The 16,893-nt window shown below is 40.8% G+C and overlaps 1 protein-coding gene across 20 annotated transcripts in view; it reads right to left on the reverse strand.

The window, feature by feature from the left end:
- Positions 1 to 7,358: 7,358 nt before the first annotated feature.
- CMKLR2 (chemerin chemokine-like receptor 2) overlaps positions 7,359 to 16,893 on the reverse strand; it is a 47,386-nt gene continuing 37,851 nt past the window's right edge. For 11 of the 20 annotated variants that reach the window (XM_044937620.1, XM_044937619.1, XM_006063636.4 and 8 more), the window contains one exon: positions 7,359 to 8,899. In XM_044937620.1, the coding sequence (XP_044793555.1) occupies positions 7,811 to 8,878 (1,068 nt within the window). In that variant the 5' untranslated portion in view covers positions 8,879 to 8,899 and the 3' untranslated portion in view covers positions 7,359 to 7,810. Of the gene's footprint in view, positions 8,900 to 10,605; positions 10,688 to 16,893 lie in introns of all 20 variants that reach the window. The other 9 variants (XM_044937606.1, XM_025278081.3, XM_006063630.3 and 6 more) reach the window with 1 other exon arrangement.

A 16,893-nucleotide genomic window follows, 5' to 3' on the forward strand; every position in this document is an offset into this window, starting at 1 on the left:
TTGTCAGCATGGGAGAAATTGAAGTTTTACTTTTTGCAACTTTCTGGAATTTTTTTTTTTCAGATATTTTTGATTGGTGGTTGGTTGAATCTACAGATGTAGAACCTGCAGATAAGGAGGTGTCCCAGTAATCCAAAGGTCCAGAGACTCAGGGAAGGCTAGAATTGAATCAAAGTTTTTTAGAAGAGTTAGGACTTGAGTCAGATAGATCTTAATCAGTCATTCATTTAAAAAAAAGAAAGTTTCAGGATGGTGTGAAAGGCAGAATGAGAAGGCAAGAATGAGAACAGTTTGGGGAGGCAATTAGACCAGTTTGGCTGGATTTTGTAGTGTCAGTTTGGGATTATTAATAGACAGGGTCAGGTTGTAGAGACATCTGAGTTATAGGCTGGCTCATTCCGTGAGGGCAATGGGGAGCCTGGTTTCCAAGCCAGAGAATGACAAAGGCAGAGCAGAGGTGGAGGTGGGAGGGGTGGAGGGTGGTGAAATAGATGAATTAAGAGGGACAAATTTAAAATAAGTCACAGCAATGTACAGTGTAGGGGATATAGTCCGTAAAATTGTAATAGCTTTTTATGGTGACAGGTGTTTACTAGATTTAGCATAGTGACCAATTTTAATGTACATAAATGTCAAACTACTATGTTGTACATCTGAAACTAATATAGTATTGTATGTCAACTATATTTCAGTAAAAAAAAGTTCTGATCTGGAGATCTGTGGACAGAAGCAGGGAAATAAGAGGACTGTTTAACAACAGAAAGGGCTAAATCATGGCATATGTGAAAGTTTTTATAAATTTAATACATTTAGTTTAGACAGTAATGGAGATTATAGCAGCAATGAAAATGCTTGATTTTTTCACTGGCCATAACTATGAACTATAAGCTTATGGACAAAGACAGAGATACAAAAAAGAGTTGCATTCGTGTTTTTGAATGTGTATATAATTTTTTTCCAAACAAATGCATTTGGCAATGACAGTTATTGTCCATAAAATAAGTGTTAAAAAAAAAGTGCATGCCTCACATACTTTGTCTAATATGAACCCCATTATAAGCTGGTGAGATAAAGCAAACACTACCATCAGCACTTACAGGTAAGGATACACCTCTGAAGGATCATTCCCCAGTTATTCACCTAGTAAGTGAGACAGAAGGAATGCAAGCCCATGTCTTCATGGGCCAGGTAATATATTGGTAACAGAATGGGGAAAGTTCTTCATTCCTGCATTTAGACAATTTGATCCTGTTTCATCTAACCCTTGCTTGATACCCTCAACTAGGAGAAGTAAAACAACAGTATCACATAAGGATAAACTTAAAATTAAGAAAGATAAACATATTCTCTCCATACATGCCCTGTATGGATAATAGTTGCATCTAGAAAATGTCCCAAATGAAAGTCTGTCATTTGAAATGTCATTGTCCGGAATAGCTTTTAGTAAAGTGAAATGAGGGAAAGGCGCTCAGTCATGTCCGACTCTGCATCCCCATGGACTATACAGTCCATGGAATTCTCCAGGCCAGAATGCTGGAGTGGGTAGCCTTTCCCTTCTGCAGGAGATCTTCCCAACCCTGGGATCAAGCCTGGGTCTCTCGCACTGCAAGTGGATTCTTTAGCAACTGAGCCACAAGGGAAGCCCAGCTTATACTAAAGTGAACAGCAAAGAAAACTGTCTACAGACTTCTAAATGTGCATCCCCAAGGAACTATTCACATATGGAAGAATATTGAGTGGTGAATTACTATTCAAGCCTGACTCCAACCTGGGAATCTTCTATCCTTGCTTTGCCCCTATAAAATGGGACTCCTCTCTTTTCTGAACACAGTCTGTTTTCCGTCCTCTATAAACATATGCTCTTGAGGGGCCACCTACCTGAAATACTTTTTCACCTGCACTTGTTAAAATTAGAGTCATTCTAGCTGCACTTACAGAGAAGGCAATGGCACCCCTACTCCAGTACTCTTGCTTGGAAAATCCCATGTATGGAGGAGCCTGGTGGGCTGCAGTCCATGGGGTCGCGAAGAGTTGTACACGACTGAAGTGACTTAGCAGCAGTAGCAGCAGCTGCACTTAAATCACTTCTTTTAATGTCTTTCATTCTACTTTTCCTGCCTCATGTAGCCTCTCAGCCCATAATATCCTTTTATAGTATTTCTAAACTTTATAAATTTTAAGAAATATTTATTAATTTGGCCACAATGTGCAGCTTATAAGATCTTAGTACTCAGACCAGGGATTGAGCCTGGGGCCTAGGCAGTGAGTGCACAGAGTCTTAACCACTGGACTGCCAGAAAATTCTTTTTTTTTTAATAATATTTTATTTATTTATTTGGCTGCACCAAGTCTTATTTGGAGCACACGGGATCTTTTGTTGCAGCATATGGGATCTAGTTCCCTGACCAGGGAAAGAACCTGGGCCTCCTGCATTGGGAGCACGGAGTCTTAGCCACTGGACCACCAGGAAAGTCCCCAGGAAATTCTTAATAAATACACATTTTAAAATAAAATTTATAAAATTTGAAATTCTTTGTATACGTTCCCTTCTTCCTATGAGATTTTTTTATATTCATTCAAGAGGTGAAAGGGCTGTAACATTAATAAGTAATTACTATGTTAGAAGATGCTGGGAGTTTCACTAAGTATAATACCAAGTAATATTAAGTATTTATAAGACTAAGCGCCCACTTGAAGTACTTCACCTTTGTCAGTTCATTTAATTTTCATAATAATCCTATGTAGTAAGTACTACTATTATGAATCCATTTTGCAGATGGGGGAAACTGAAGTCTAAAAATTTAGGTCAATTTAGCCAAGGTCATAGACCTAGGATAAACTGGGAGTCATAATTCAAAGCCAGATATCCTGCCTCAGGAGGCCCTGAAAATTGCACTCTGTTTGGCTGTTTCCTTCCTTTGAGAAGGAATCAGATCTGTCTTGTTGGGTTCATGCCCCAGTCCCTGGGAGCCATGGGATTCTTTACTCTTCTGCCAACCAGGCACTGAGCTTCCTTGCTTCCTCCTCAGATTGCCCCAGTGCAGTCCTCTTCCTCTAGCCCTGTGTCCTTTCATTCATTCATGCTACTCACTAGAGGTTATTAGACTCCTGGAGAGAGAAGGCACTGGCACCCGACTCCAGTACTCTTGCCTAGAAAATCTCATGGACGGAGGAGCCTGGTAGGCTGCAGTCCATGGGGTCACTAAGAGTCGGACATGACTGAGCGACTTCACTTTCACATTTCACTTTCATGCATTGGAGGAGGAAATAGCAACCCACTCCAGTGTTCTTGCCTGGAGAATCCCAAGGACGGCGGGGCCTGGTGGGCTGCCATCTATGGGGTCGCACAGAGTCGGACACGACTGAAGCGACTTAGCAGCAGCAGCAGCAGCAGCAGGCCCCTGGAGAGCCCCACTCTCCAATTCCAGCTGCCAGGGGAGGAGGCTTGAAGTCTCTAAATCTGGGCCCAGCCTTGGGTCCTACACTACGCTCTGGATCTTCCCTCAAGTTGAGAAAAAAATGAACCCCTGTTTCTGCTCAAAAGTGTTTGCATTGGTTGCTACTTTCTACCAGTAGACTCCTGTAAGTTACACCCAGGCTATCAGCTATTTATTTCTGGCTTGCTGGGTCTTCAATGCTGTGCTTGGACTTCTTATTGTGATGGTTTCTCTTGTTGCAGAACACAGGCTCTAGGGCACATGGGTTTCCATAGTTGCAGTCCTTGGGCTCAGTAGCTGCAGCTCCCCAGCTCCAGAGCACAGGCTCAACGGTTGTGGTGCATGGGCTTAGTTGCCCTCAACATGTGGGATCCTCCCAGACCAGGAAGTGAACCGTGTCTCCTGCATCGCAAAACAGACTCCTAACCACTGGACCACCAAGGAAGCCCCGTTATCATCTATTTTAAAAGCCACTAAAATTTGAGTTCTTTGCCTGGGGTACAAGGACTCCCTGAAGTTTTATTTAAAAGCATGTTTTTCTGGGGAAAGGACCCATAACTTTTCATTAGACTTTCAAATAAACTCAGAATATTTATTAATTTTGACTTTTCAAGTTTCCCTTTTTAATTTTATAGACGATATTTTTTCAGGATCTCAAACATTTTCACAGGCCCTTGGAAAGCTCAGAGGCCTTAGATGCTGTGCCCATAGCATGGGAAAAACCAAATTGCTCTGCACAGGTTCCTAACTCACAAAGCTTAGGAAGCACTGTCCTGAACTTCCAGACCACCACCTGCTCTGTAATGTACTTTTGACCCTGGTAGCTTAATGGCCTTCTTTCCTGCTCCTTAGCCTTCTTTCTCCCCTAGCAGTCTCTCTGCACAAACCAGGGATGAACCTACATAATCCTCTTTTCTTTCTTGGATCCTCCAGCTTTTCTCCTGATCCTGGGATCCCATCCCTTGAAGGTTGAGGGGTACACCAGAGTGAAATATTGCAAACCCTCCTCGTGCAGGGGGCAGGGTTCAATGGAGCACAGAGGGCTAGAAACTCACAATAAGCCTTTCTCTCCCAATCTTCCCTTAACCTGTACTGGGTATGGCAGGAGGCAGGAAGCTTGGGAATGACAAAAGTTTGGGATATGCTGAGCTGTGCCACATATTTTATTTTTTTCTTGGAATAATTTCCAAATCAGATCTGATCGTTGCATGGGGCTAACAGTAAAGAACATAGCCAGTAAATGATCTGATATTAGCATTTCTAAAAACTAAGGGGTGAAATTAAAAAGATACATATCTTCCCTCACAACTTTCAAATAAAATCAAGAAATTATAGAAAAGGATTTTAAAAATTGCAGTGAGTAGCAGAGTTTGTATTTATAAAAGAGAACCAGCAGAGACATGGAAAAGGACTGGCATCTTTAAGAAATCCCAATGCCAAGGACATAGATTTCCAGTGCTTCTTCACTGGCCCACTGGAGTCCATCTCTTTGCTCTCTGAACAGGCTACACTCTTCTTGGCTCTCTTATAGTATTTTTCCAAGCCAGGCTTCAGCAATACGTAAACCGTGAACTTCCAGATGTTCAAGCTGGTTTTAGAAAAGGCAGAGGAACCAGAGATCAAATTGCCAACATCCGCTGGATCATCGAAAAAGCAAGAGAGTTCCAGAAAAACATCTATTTCTGCTTTATTGACTATGCCAAAGCCTTTGACTGTGTGCATCACAATGAACTGTGGAAAATTCTGAAAGAGATGGGAACACCAGACCACCTGATCTGCCTCTTGAGAAACCTATATGTATGTCAGGAAGCAACAGTTAGAACTGGACATGGAACAACAGACTGGTTTCAAATAGGAAAAGGAGTACGTCAAGGCTGTATATTGTCACCCTGCTTATTTAACTTATATGCAGAGTACATCATGAGAAATGCTGGGCTGGAGGAAGCACAAGCTGGAATCAAGATAGCCGGGAAAAATATCAATAACCTCAGATATGCAGATGATACCATCCTTATGGCAGAAAGTGAAGAAGAACTAAAGAGCCTCTTGATGAAAGTGAAAGAGGAGAGTGAAAAAGTTGGCTTAAAGCTCACCATTCAATAAAACTAAGATCATGGCATCTGGTCCCATCACTTCATGGCAAATAAATGGGGAAACAGTGGTTGACTTTATTTTTCTGGGCTCCAAAATCACTGCAGATGGTGATTGTAGCCATGAAATTAAAAGACGCTTACTCCTTGGAAGGAAAGTTATGACCAACCTAGACAGCATACTCAAAAGCAGAGACATTACTTTGCCAACAAAGGTCCATCTAGTAAAGGCTATGGTTTTTCCTGTGGTCATGTATGGATGTGAGAGTTGGACTGTGAAGAAAGCTGAGTGCCGAAGAATGGATGCTTTTGAACTGTGGTGTTGGAGAAGACTCTTGAGAGTCCCTTGGACTACAAGGAGATCCAACCAGTCCATTCTAAAGGAGATCAGTCCTGGGTGTTCATTGGAAGGACTGATGTTGAAGCTGAAACTCCAATACTTTGGCCACCTGATGCAAAGAACTGACTCATTTGAAAAGATCCTGATGCTGGGAAAGATTTAGGGCAGGAGGAGAAGGGGATGACAGAGGATGAGATGGTTGGATGGCATCACCGACTCAATGAACATGGGTTTGGGTAGACTCCGGCAGTCAGTGATGGACAGGGAGGCCTGGTGTGCTGCAGTTCGTGGGGTCGCAGAGTCAGACACGACTGAGCGACTGAACTGAACTGAATAGTATTTACTACTGTCTATCTTGCTTTAGGATTGTTCTTATCCAAGTTTACTCTCACTTTCTATAAGTACCTTATTCATCTTGTGTGCATGCTAAGTTGCTTCAGTCATGTCCAGCTCTTTGTGACCCTATGGACTACAGCCAGCCAGGCTCCTCTGTCCATGGGATTCTCCAGGCAAGAATACTGGACTGGACTGCCATGCCCTCCTCCAAGGGATCTTTGCAACCCAGGGGTCAAACCCATGTCTCTTACATCTCCTGCATTGGCAGGCAGGTTCTTTACCACTAGGGCTGCCTCTTGACATCCCTTAAAATATCTATCTACTAAAGTTTTATATAACTCTTAGTCATCTATTTGCTAAAGCGATAAATGAATAGAAGTCAAAATACTATTATAGTCTTAAATGCAACATATTTGCATCATGAAAAGGTCACTGACTTAAAGGTATACCTTATTGGTCTTACACTGTTGTCTATATAAATATAGAAATAGAAAGCAGAAATATCATACATGCCTTCTTTTCCTGAAATCTTTCTGATATTGGGCTGGCCTACCTACTATCTGGATGTCAGTGTTTCATGTTTATAGCAAACTTATACATATTTGCACATATCCAGAACTTTCCAGAAACCTTTATATAAACATTTATATTTATATTAGTGTAGGGGTTTACTTGGGCATATATCCCAGTTGAGAGATGGGGTCTATGTCTCCTCTCTTTGAATCTGACCTGGCCAGTGACTGCTTTGATCAATAGAGTACAGTGGAAGTGTGCAGTGTCTGGCATAGCCATTAAAAGGAGTGGAAGTTTCCACCCTGGTCTCTTAGAGCCCTGTATTACCCTAAGTCTGGCTTCCCTGAGGTGCCATGCTGGAATACCCATGTGAAGAAAGAAGAGGAGAAGATACAAGAAACAAGGGGAGGAGGAGAGGGGAAGGAAAAGAAGGAAGGGAAGAGAATAGGGTGGAAGGGAAGAAAGCTGCTCGGCCCATACAGCTGAGGCCCCTGATATTGTGAAACAGAGAGATGAACCTCCCTTCTGTGCCTTGTTTAAACTCCTGATTCTCAGAATCATGAGAGATAATAATAATAGTTATTTTCTAGATTTTGGGGCAGTTTACCAAGTATTCAGGCACCCTGAATATATACTATAACCTACTATAATCAACTATCACTTTAATTCATAAAGGCACATATACAGATTACATGAAATAAAGAAATTAAGTACATATGTTGCATTTTAAGAATAAGTCTAATAGATTACTTGTGCAGAATTAAAGTAGCTTAAGCACGCCTATTTTTATATTTTTGAAATCAATCATACATTTAATATTAAAATTTAGAAGTTTTAAAAAGTCATTAAAATTAGAAAAGTAGTGTTGGTTAATCCACTATAGTATAATTAGCAAGAATAAGATAATTTAAGTTGCTGAAAAGAAAAATGAAGATCCTTCTTATGTTTTATATCTAAAGAAAAATAGGATGCCAATAAAATTACCAAAAAAATAAAAAGATACAATCAGCTCTATGTCTTGGAACCAAATAATCTGAAAACATGTCAGGGGAACCACACAAAAGTCGTGTGCTGATGGGTGGGAGGGCAAGAATTCACTGGGCTGTTTCCAGGAGACTCAGATTCTTGGTTTCAGAGTTCCTGAGCTGTTCACTCAGGGTGCCTGAGCAGCTCACCTCCCACAGCGTGTATTTTAGTATCTCAGCCACTGAGGCCCGGAAGCGTGCTTGGAACTTCTTACTAATCAGGACGTAAAGGATGGGGTTCAAGCAACTATTGAGGAATGCCAGGCCAGTGGAGAGGGGGATGCCAGCCTGCAGCACTTGGTGGAAATAGCTATTGTGGTGAATCGTGAGTTCCCAAATGCTAAACAGGTGATAAGGAGTCCAGCAAATCAGAAAGGCCATGACCACAGCCAGGATGGTCCAGAAGTGCTTACTGGAGATCAGGATGCTTCGCTTCTTCACCTTGAAGATGAGGCACAAGTAGCAAATGCTCATTGTTAGCAGAGGGAGGAGGTACCCAACAATAGCTTTCACCCAGGTCAGAACATGATGCCTCATCAACCTGAAGTCCACATCATGCTCATGGAAGTTGTTATAGCAAAGAGTGTGGTTATTCAACTCCAGAGTGTCCCGGAAGTACAGAGCTGGCCCACCCATTAGTGAAGCCAAAAGCCAAACAACTATAATAACAATCAGAGAGTTCCTGAGGGTACGGTACCGATGAGATAAGACAGGGTGGATCAAGTAGATATAGCGGTCCAGGCTTATCACCATCAGGAAGAAGACACTGGCAAACATGTTCAACTGAGCAATGAAGGAATTGGCTTTGCACAACCAGATGCCGAATGGCCAATGAAAATTCATGATCACATAGGAGATGTACAGAGGTAGGAAGAGAAGAAAAATGAAATCCGCGATGGCTAGATTGAGGAACCAGAGAGTGGTGACTGTCTTCTTCCACTTGAATCCCGTGAACCAAATGACAGTGGCATTTCCTGGAATGCCCAGGACAAATGCCAAACAGCACAACACCAAGGAGACCCAGTGAATGGCTCCCAGGGGTGCTTTCTCCTCTGAATTGGTCTCTGGGGAATAATATTCCAGGGCATAGGAGTAGTTCTCAAAGTCTTCAAATAATGTCTCCTCTAGATCTTCCATGATCTTGCAGAACGAACAAATCTATGGAAGCAAATTTAAAAAGAAAGAAAACAACTTAAAAAATTTGTTTATAGAAAACAACTTATCAAAGAAAAAATGTTTAGTAAGTAATAAAGGACATAAGGATAAAAATACTTTATCTTAATAGCCACTAATAACAATTTAGGGACAAAAGGGAGACATAACTATAGAAGTAGAGATTTTGTATGACCCCCCCCCCTCTTAGAGTAATGGAAATAAAAACAAAAGTAAACAAGTGGGACCTGATTAAACTTAAAAGCTTTTGCACAGCAAAGGAAACTATAGGCAAGGTGAAAAGACAACCCTCAGAATGGGAGAAAATAGTAGCAAATGAAACAACTGACAAAGGATTAATTTCCAAAATAAACAAGCAGCTCATACAACTCAATACCAGAAAAACAAACAACCCAATCAAAAAGTGGGAAAAAGACCTAAACAGACATTTCTCCCAAGATGACATACAGATGGCTAACAAACACATGAAAAGATACTCAACATCGCTCATTATTAGAGAAATGCAAATCAAAACTACAATGAGCTATCACCTCACACCGGTCAGAATGGGCATCATCAAAAAGTCTACAAACAATAAATGCTGGAGAGGGTGTGGAGAAAAGGGAATGCTCTTGCACCATTGGTGGGAACATAAATTGATATAGCCACTATGGAAGATGGTATGGAGGTTCCTTAAAAAACTAGGAATAAAACTACCATATGACCCAGCAATCCCACTCCTGGGCATGTACCCTGAGGAAACCAAAATTGAAAAAGACACATGTATCCCATTGTTCATTGCAGCACTATTTACAATAGCTAGAACATGGAAGCAACCTAGATGTCCCTCAACAGATGAATGGATGAAAATGTTGTGGTACATAGACATAATGGAATATTACTCAGCCATAAAAAGGAACGCCTCTAAGTCGGTTCTAATGAGGTGGATGAATCTAGAACCTATTATACAGAATGAAGTAAGTCAGAAAGAGAAAGATAAATATCATATTCTAACGCATATATACGGAATCTAGAAAAACAGTAATGAAGAATTTACTTACAGGGCAGCAATGGAAAAACAGACATAGAGAATAGACTTATGGACATGCGGAGAGGGGAGGAATGGGGGAGATGTATGGAAAGAGTAACATGGAAACTTCTATTACCATATGTAAAATATATAGCCATCGGGAATTTGCTGTATGACTAATAAACTCAAACAGGGGCTCTGTATCAAACTAGAGGGGTGGGGTGGGGTGGGGAGGGAGATGGGAGGGAAATTAAAAAGGGAGGAAATATATGTATACCTACAGAGAAGGTAATGGCACCCCACTCCAGTACTCTTGCCTGGAAAATCCCATGGGCAAAAGAGCCTGGTAGGCTGCAGTCCATGGGATCGCTAAGAGTCGGGCATGACTGAGCGACTTCACTTTCACTTTTCACTTTCATGCATTGGAGAAGGAAATGGCAACCCACTCCAGTATTCTTGCCTGGAGAATCCCAGGGACAGAGGTACCTAGTGGGCTGCCGTCTATGGGGTTGCACAGAGTCGGACACGACTGAAGCGACTTAGCAGCAGCAGCATGGTTGATTCAGGTTGAGGTTTGACAGAAAACAAAATTCTATAAGGCAATTATCCTTCAATAAAAAAAATTTTAAAAACGAAGTAGAGATTTTGTAAATGAGAGAGAACTATGAAAAAAAATACTTACTTGAAATATTTGGCAAAATGTTTCTTAGAAAAAAGTGTATTCTTCCAAGATGGACACAAGTAGAAACAAAACCTGAATATACCTACAATTATTAAAGAAATATCATGAATTAAAACATTTTTTTTCAGACTTTCCTGGCAGTCCAGTGGTTAAGACTCCTTGTTTACCAATGCAAAGGGCTTCAAAGTCTGATCAAGGAACTAAGATCCCACATGCCACATGGTGTGGCAAAAAAAAAAAAGCATTCTTTTTCATGTTATGAACTAGAAATAGTATATTTCTTGGTAGGACTTGTGATTAACACTCTAGGTATCCAAGTCTTGATGGACCTAAATTTTGCTATAATCATTCTCAAGGCTGTGAAAGTTTATTTTTTTTTAAATATTCAGTAAGTGCTAAATTCAAATGATTCACACTATAGGTGCAATTTCTATGTTCATAATGTTTGCAGGGCTGACTCAAGAGAATCTAAAATTCAAGTACTTATTAAGTTCTTACCAAGTATTTTTATTTTATGGAACATGCAAAAGAAAGCAGATTAACATTTATGTGTGATGACTTTAACATCTTTATTTGCATCCATGAGCCTGTTTACAGAGAAGAGAAGGAGACACAGACATAGAGAACAGACTTATGGACAGAGCAGGGGAAGAAGCAGCAAGGAGAAATTGAGAAAGCAGCAGAGACAATATATACACTATCATGTGTAAAACATAGAAACAGCAAGCTGCTATAACACAGGGAGCCAGCCTGGCACTGTATGATGACATAGAGCGATGGAATGGTGGGGGGAAGGAGGCTCCAGACAGAGGGGCTATATATATAACTGTGATCGTTTCACGCTGATGTACAGTAAGGCCACTACAACAGTGTAAAGCAATTCCTCCTCTAATAATAAAAGACTTCTGAACAAAAACTTTAGTACTCTGACTTCTTAAGATCTGGACAGAGTTCCACTTGCTTCCTTGGCTCACCACCTGGATGTCACAGGCAAGCACTGGAGATTTTGACGCTATTTGGCACTAATGGATGTTCTGATTCTGTGTTTATAAATTCAAATATATTCATCAGAATTATGTCAATATGGAAGACTTTTCAACTAAAAGATATATTTTGGAACAAACTTGACTATGACCACTTAATCTCTACATTAACTTCCTGTAGAGTGCATTTAAGGGCCTAGAGAATTCCACGGACTGTATGGTCCATGGGGTCACAGAGAGTCAGACAAGACTGAGCGACTTTCACTTTCAAACTTTATTTTCTTCTGTGCTTTCTTTTTTCTTTCCTGCTAGCAAGTCTAGTTTCCTGGGCTAAGAAGACTTAAATGTCAATTTTTCAACCAAAACAAAGCTTATTAGGTACAATTCTAGCTTCATCAATTTATTTTGCTATTTCTATCTGTAGTATTCAAAATCAAGTAGAAAAAATACTAGTAGTTATAGTCATCTCATGGACTATAATCACTGATAGAGTAAATATATAAGATTTGAGAAAGTTAGAATGAAGAGGTCAAAACATCTTGTATTGCTCACAGCCATCTCAAGCTCAATTTGACTAACACTGAATTCATCATCTTATCTAAATTCATTTGAGGAATTTGAGCATAATAAACAAAAGCAATTCATTAGTATCTTCCCAAACCCAAACTCAGCCAACTTCTCTTTATTTTTCATTATTCAGCTCAAATGCCACCTTTTCTTGGGAACGTGTTCTAACATTACCTCCCCTCAGATAATTATATTAATAATACTTAATAATAACTATTATCATATGCAGTAGTCAATGCCGTTGGGAATTTCCTAGATGCTAGGCATGTATGATCTAATTTGATCCTTGAAAAAAATCATATAAAGTGTATAAATACTACTATTTTCCTATTTACAATGAAAAATACTGAAGCTTTGAAAAGCTTAGTGACTTTCCCAGTTTCACGGCAACCTATAATTGGAGTCAGAATCGAAACTCAGCTCCACTGAATGCAGATCCTGAGCTCTTAACCATGTGACATTCCCCCTCTTCTGTCACCCTGCTCTTTACTGTACATAACACATTACACTTTCATTGATTTCTCTTTGATTTCTGCTCTACCAAACTGTGAATTCCTCAAGAATGACTGTCATCTTTGGACCCCACAGTGCTTAATACAGGGCTTAAGTTGCTCTGTCGTGTCTGACTCTGTGACCCCACAGACTGTATAACTTGCCAGGCTCCTCTGTCCATGGGGATTCTCCAGGCAACAATACTGGAGTGGGTTGTCACGGCCCCCAGGGGATCTTTCTGACCCAGGGATTGAACCTGGATATCCTGCATTGCAGGCAGATTCTTTACCAACTGAGCCACCAGGGAAGCCACGTTTTTGGTGCCTGTGACCTATTCTTTAGGCTATTAGCAATCCTGAAACCAAATGGCCTGGGATCACCTTACAAAACCTGAAGGAATGAGTAGATGGAATCTCATTCCCCAAACATAGAAAAGCCGTTGGAGGACCTGTAATTGCACATAACCACTATATTCACCAAGTCAGGAGATGTCACTGCTGACCATGCTGGGCCAGAATGGTCATAGGGTCTGCTGAAGGATGCCAACCACCCTTCTTCCCAGTTCTCTTGGGGCATGAGAATTACCTTGAGGATGAGTGATCTTTCCAAACAGAATCCCTTCTAACAGAAAGCCCTGTTCCAGAGAAATTGCTAATCTTCCAGAAAGCAGATGCGTAGGTTAGATGCAATGACCAGTTTAGGCTTGGAGAAAGATCTTCAAGAGGAGCTGTATACTGCCCAGCTGAAGCCCTCACAGGAAATATAAGCTAGGAATTCCCCTGTGACTTACAGCAGATGTTTTTGTGTGTTGGTGATGGTGAGAGGGAGGGGTGGGATGGAGAAAATAGAGAAGTAAGGCAGAATTCAAAGACTACCCTACCAAGTCCTTGGCTAGACAGTTAACCCTCGAGGACATATTCTTAATTATTTGCCTTGCTTGTATTGGGTTGGCCAAAAAATTTGTCCAGGTTTTCTGTAACATCTTACAAAAAACTCAAATGAAATTTTTGGCCAACCCAATATTTGCTTTACAGTTTACACATGCCTCCAGATCGAATTAAGTTTCCAAACGGTACTTAGACCTATCCAAATATCTAGAGGCTAACTTTATTAGTTTCCTAGGGCTGCTGTAACAAAGTGCTCTATGTTCAGTAGCTTAAAATTACAAGTTTTTTGTTTCAAAGTCTGGAGAAAACTGTTCTCTAGGTGTAGGCAGAGTCATTTCCTTCTGAGGGCTATCAGTGACAATCTGTTCCATGTTTCTTGCCTGGATTCTGGTAATCTGTTGGCAAACTTTGGAAGTTTGGCTTATATACACAATAATATGTTTAGACCTCTTGGTTCTATGCCAGTGTCAGGCCTTCCCCTACCCTCTTTCTCTTCTTATTGGCTGAATGAGGATGCAGTGATGAACCATCATATACCAGAGGGATGAGGAAAGTATGACGGTTCACAAGATAGAAGCCTGGGTGCCTGGATGATCTCATGGAGCAGTTTTTGCCATTGACTATGACGGGCTGGTGAGACTCTTGTTTTATAAGGAAATGAGGAACAGATCTAGAGTTGTAATAGACCTATGTGACTTGAGCAGAGTTAAATGACCTCTGCCCTTTATTTCATAATTTAAATGTCACAAGGGCAGGTAAGTTTAATGGGTACAATAGTCCAAGTTGGGGAGATAATGGGATTTGGGTGAACCAAAAAACAGTGGACTTGCTTTCAGTGGAAAGCAGCTACTCAATTCTAGCCAACTGTTTCCATGTGGGAAATGAGGGCTTAGTGTTGCCAGAGTTTTGGATGAATGGATGAAAATTTATACGTATATATATATATACACACACACATATATATTTTAAGGTGTTTCTTTTTTTTATTTTTTTTGGCCATGACTTGCAGCATGCTGGATCTTAGTTCCCCCCAGGGACTGAACCTGTGCTTCCTGCAGTGGAAGTGGAGAGTCTTAACCACTGGACCTCCAGGGAAGTCCCTGAATATCTGTATTTTTAATGTGAAAAGCTCCCAACTCCTAAACTACCGTTTTAAAACTAAATAGTTGTGGGTCATATTCAGCCCAGCTATAAATTTGTGACCTCTGGGGGAGGCAAACTCTTTGAAGACTCTTGAGCTTTTCAACAGTGAAGGAGAGGCGGCTATATGTTAAATGGAAATAGAAACTCTGAGTTGGCCTCTGAGAATGACTTGCCCCTTGGTGCCGTGAGGCAATCATAAGATTTAATGCTACTCAGGGCCTCTCCACAGACCCTCATTTTAACCTTCTCCAAATCAATATAAGTATCAAGATAACTCTTCTTTTTTCTAGGATAAAAGATGCTATGGACAAGTTCCTGACTTTACTGGGTTTCTGTTAGAGTTATTAAGGAGGACCCTGATAAGAAAGGCAAAACAATGGATCATTACCTAGAACCAGAGCCCTTCCTAGGAGCTGTAACAAAGCTCCTGGTTCTCAAAAGGGAATGATGAGTAAATTCCCTGATAATGACCCACACCCCGCTTTCTGCCGTCTCTGGTTAGACCACTATTTCCCTGCCTCATCACTATTCTAATTCTCACAGCTTGGGCTTTCAACCTCTACCTGTAAGCTCTGCTCTGCCCCAAACTTGGACTCAACTATATTTCTTGTTCAAAGTGTAACTTGGCAGCCATCCTGATCCATGGTTCTATTTCTACTTCATTCTCTGGTTTGAATGACTGGGTTATTGCCTTGTTCCTAGTCCTTACTCCAGGTTCCAGCTTTGGATTGCTATACCATTGGTCCTCTAGAGAACACTGTTAGGACATTTCCATCATGCTATTCCTTTCCTCTCTAGGAAGATCCATGCTTCTCTCCAAACCTTGGTTAGACTATCCGCTTACCATCCCAGGGGTCAGTGCTCTGACACCAATTCCCATTGTCCGTCCCTGCCACAATCTACACCTGTGGATCTCAAACTGGGGACAACTTTGCCTCCCAGGGGATATTTGACAATATCTAGAGACACAGTTGATTGTCACAACAAAGGATGGAGGATGAGGGGGAATGCTGCTGCTATGTAGTGGGTAGGGACCAGGGATACTGCTAAGCATCCTAGAGTATACAGCCCCACAACAAAGAATCATGTTCCCCAAAAGTCAAGGATGCCAAAGTTAAGAAACCCTCATCTACACACACTGGGCTCAGTCTGAACTCCTTTCTTCTATCTCCTGCTGCTGAATCTGCTCTTTATCTGTGGGCACCCTCACCTTGGAGTCCTGGCTTGGCCTGGTCCACTCTACCCCACTAAACCAACTGCACTTTGTAGAGACTGCAAATGTATTTGATTTGGTTGAAAAAGTGTTAAAAAATGTATGCTAGATGTCAATGCTAATATTAAACATTAATAGACTTCACAAAAATAATTGCAATTTCTAGCTTCTTTGGAAAATGTATATTATCTGGTAATAACGGACCTGTATTTCCTATAGCAGCATTTGCATTCCTCTTCAGACAAGGGATGTATTGTCTCATTTGTCGTGGTCACCACTTCTAAATCACTCATTTATGACACTTTCCAAGATGCTGTCAATACTTGAATATGCAATCTTTGCTAACACTATGCCTTGTATATAGTAAGAGATAAAATTATTGAAAAAAGAAAAGCTATACACATGTGAGAATGCAAACGAACTGTACGATAATGCAATCTCGAGAAAATACCTGCAATCTCAAAGTAAAAATGTGGTCTACAGAGAAAGGATATTACCTTGGGCATTTCTGCCAATTTAAATTTAAGGGCCTACATTTAAGAACAAGTATTTTTAAACTTTTAAAAACTGATATTCAAGCAACTATACTCCAAAAAAAATTCTATTAAAAAAAGCCCCTGACATTCTGCTATATCATCAAACATACTGTTATACTTATCTGTTTATTCTTGATAAGAGAGAAAGAGCAAAAAGAGATACAGAAAGAAAGTATGGGGGAATTTTTCTTCAGTTTCACCATGTGTATACACACATACAGGGCTTCTCAGGTGAGACAGTGATAAAGAAACTGCCTGCCAATGCAGGACACACAAGAGATGTGGGTTTGATCCCTGTGTTGGGAAGATCCCCTGGAGGAAGAAATGGCAACCCACTTCAGTATTCTTGCTTGGGAAATTCCACAGAGGAGCCTGGTGGGCTACAGTCTATGGGGTTGAAAAGAGTTGAACATGACTGAGCACATATACATACTACATATACGCACACACATGTGTATATTTAGGCA

Source organism: Bubalus bubalis, chromosome 2 (genome assembly GCF_019923935.1).
Source record: "Bubalus bubalis isolate 160015118507 breed Murrah chromosome 2, NDDB_SH_1, whole genome shotgun sequence".
NCBI lineage: Eukaryota > Metazoa > Chordata > Mammalia > Artiodactyla > Bovidae > Bubalus > Bubalus bubalis.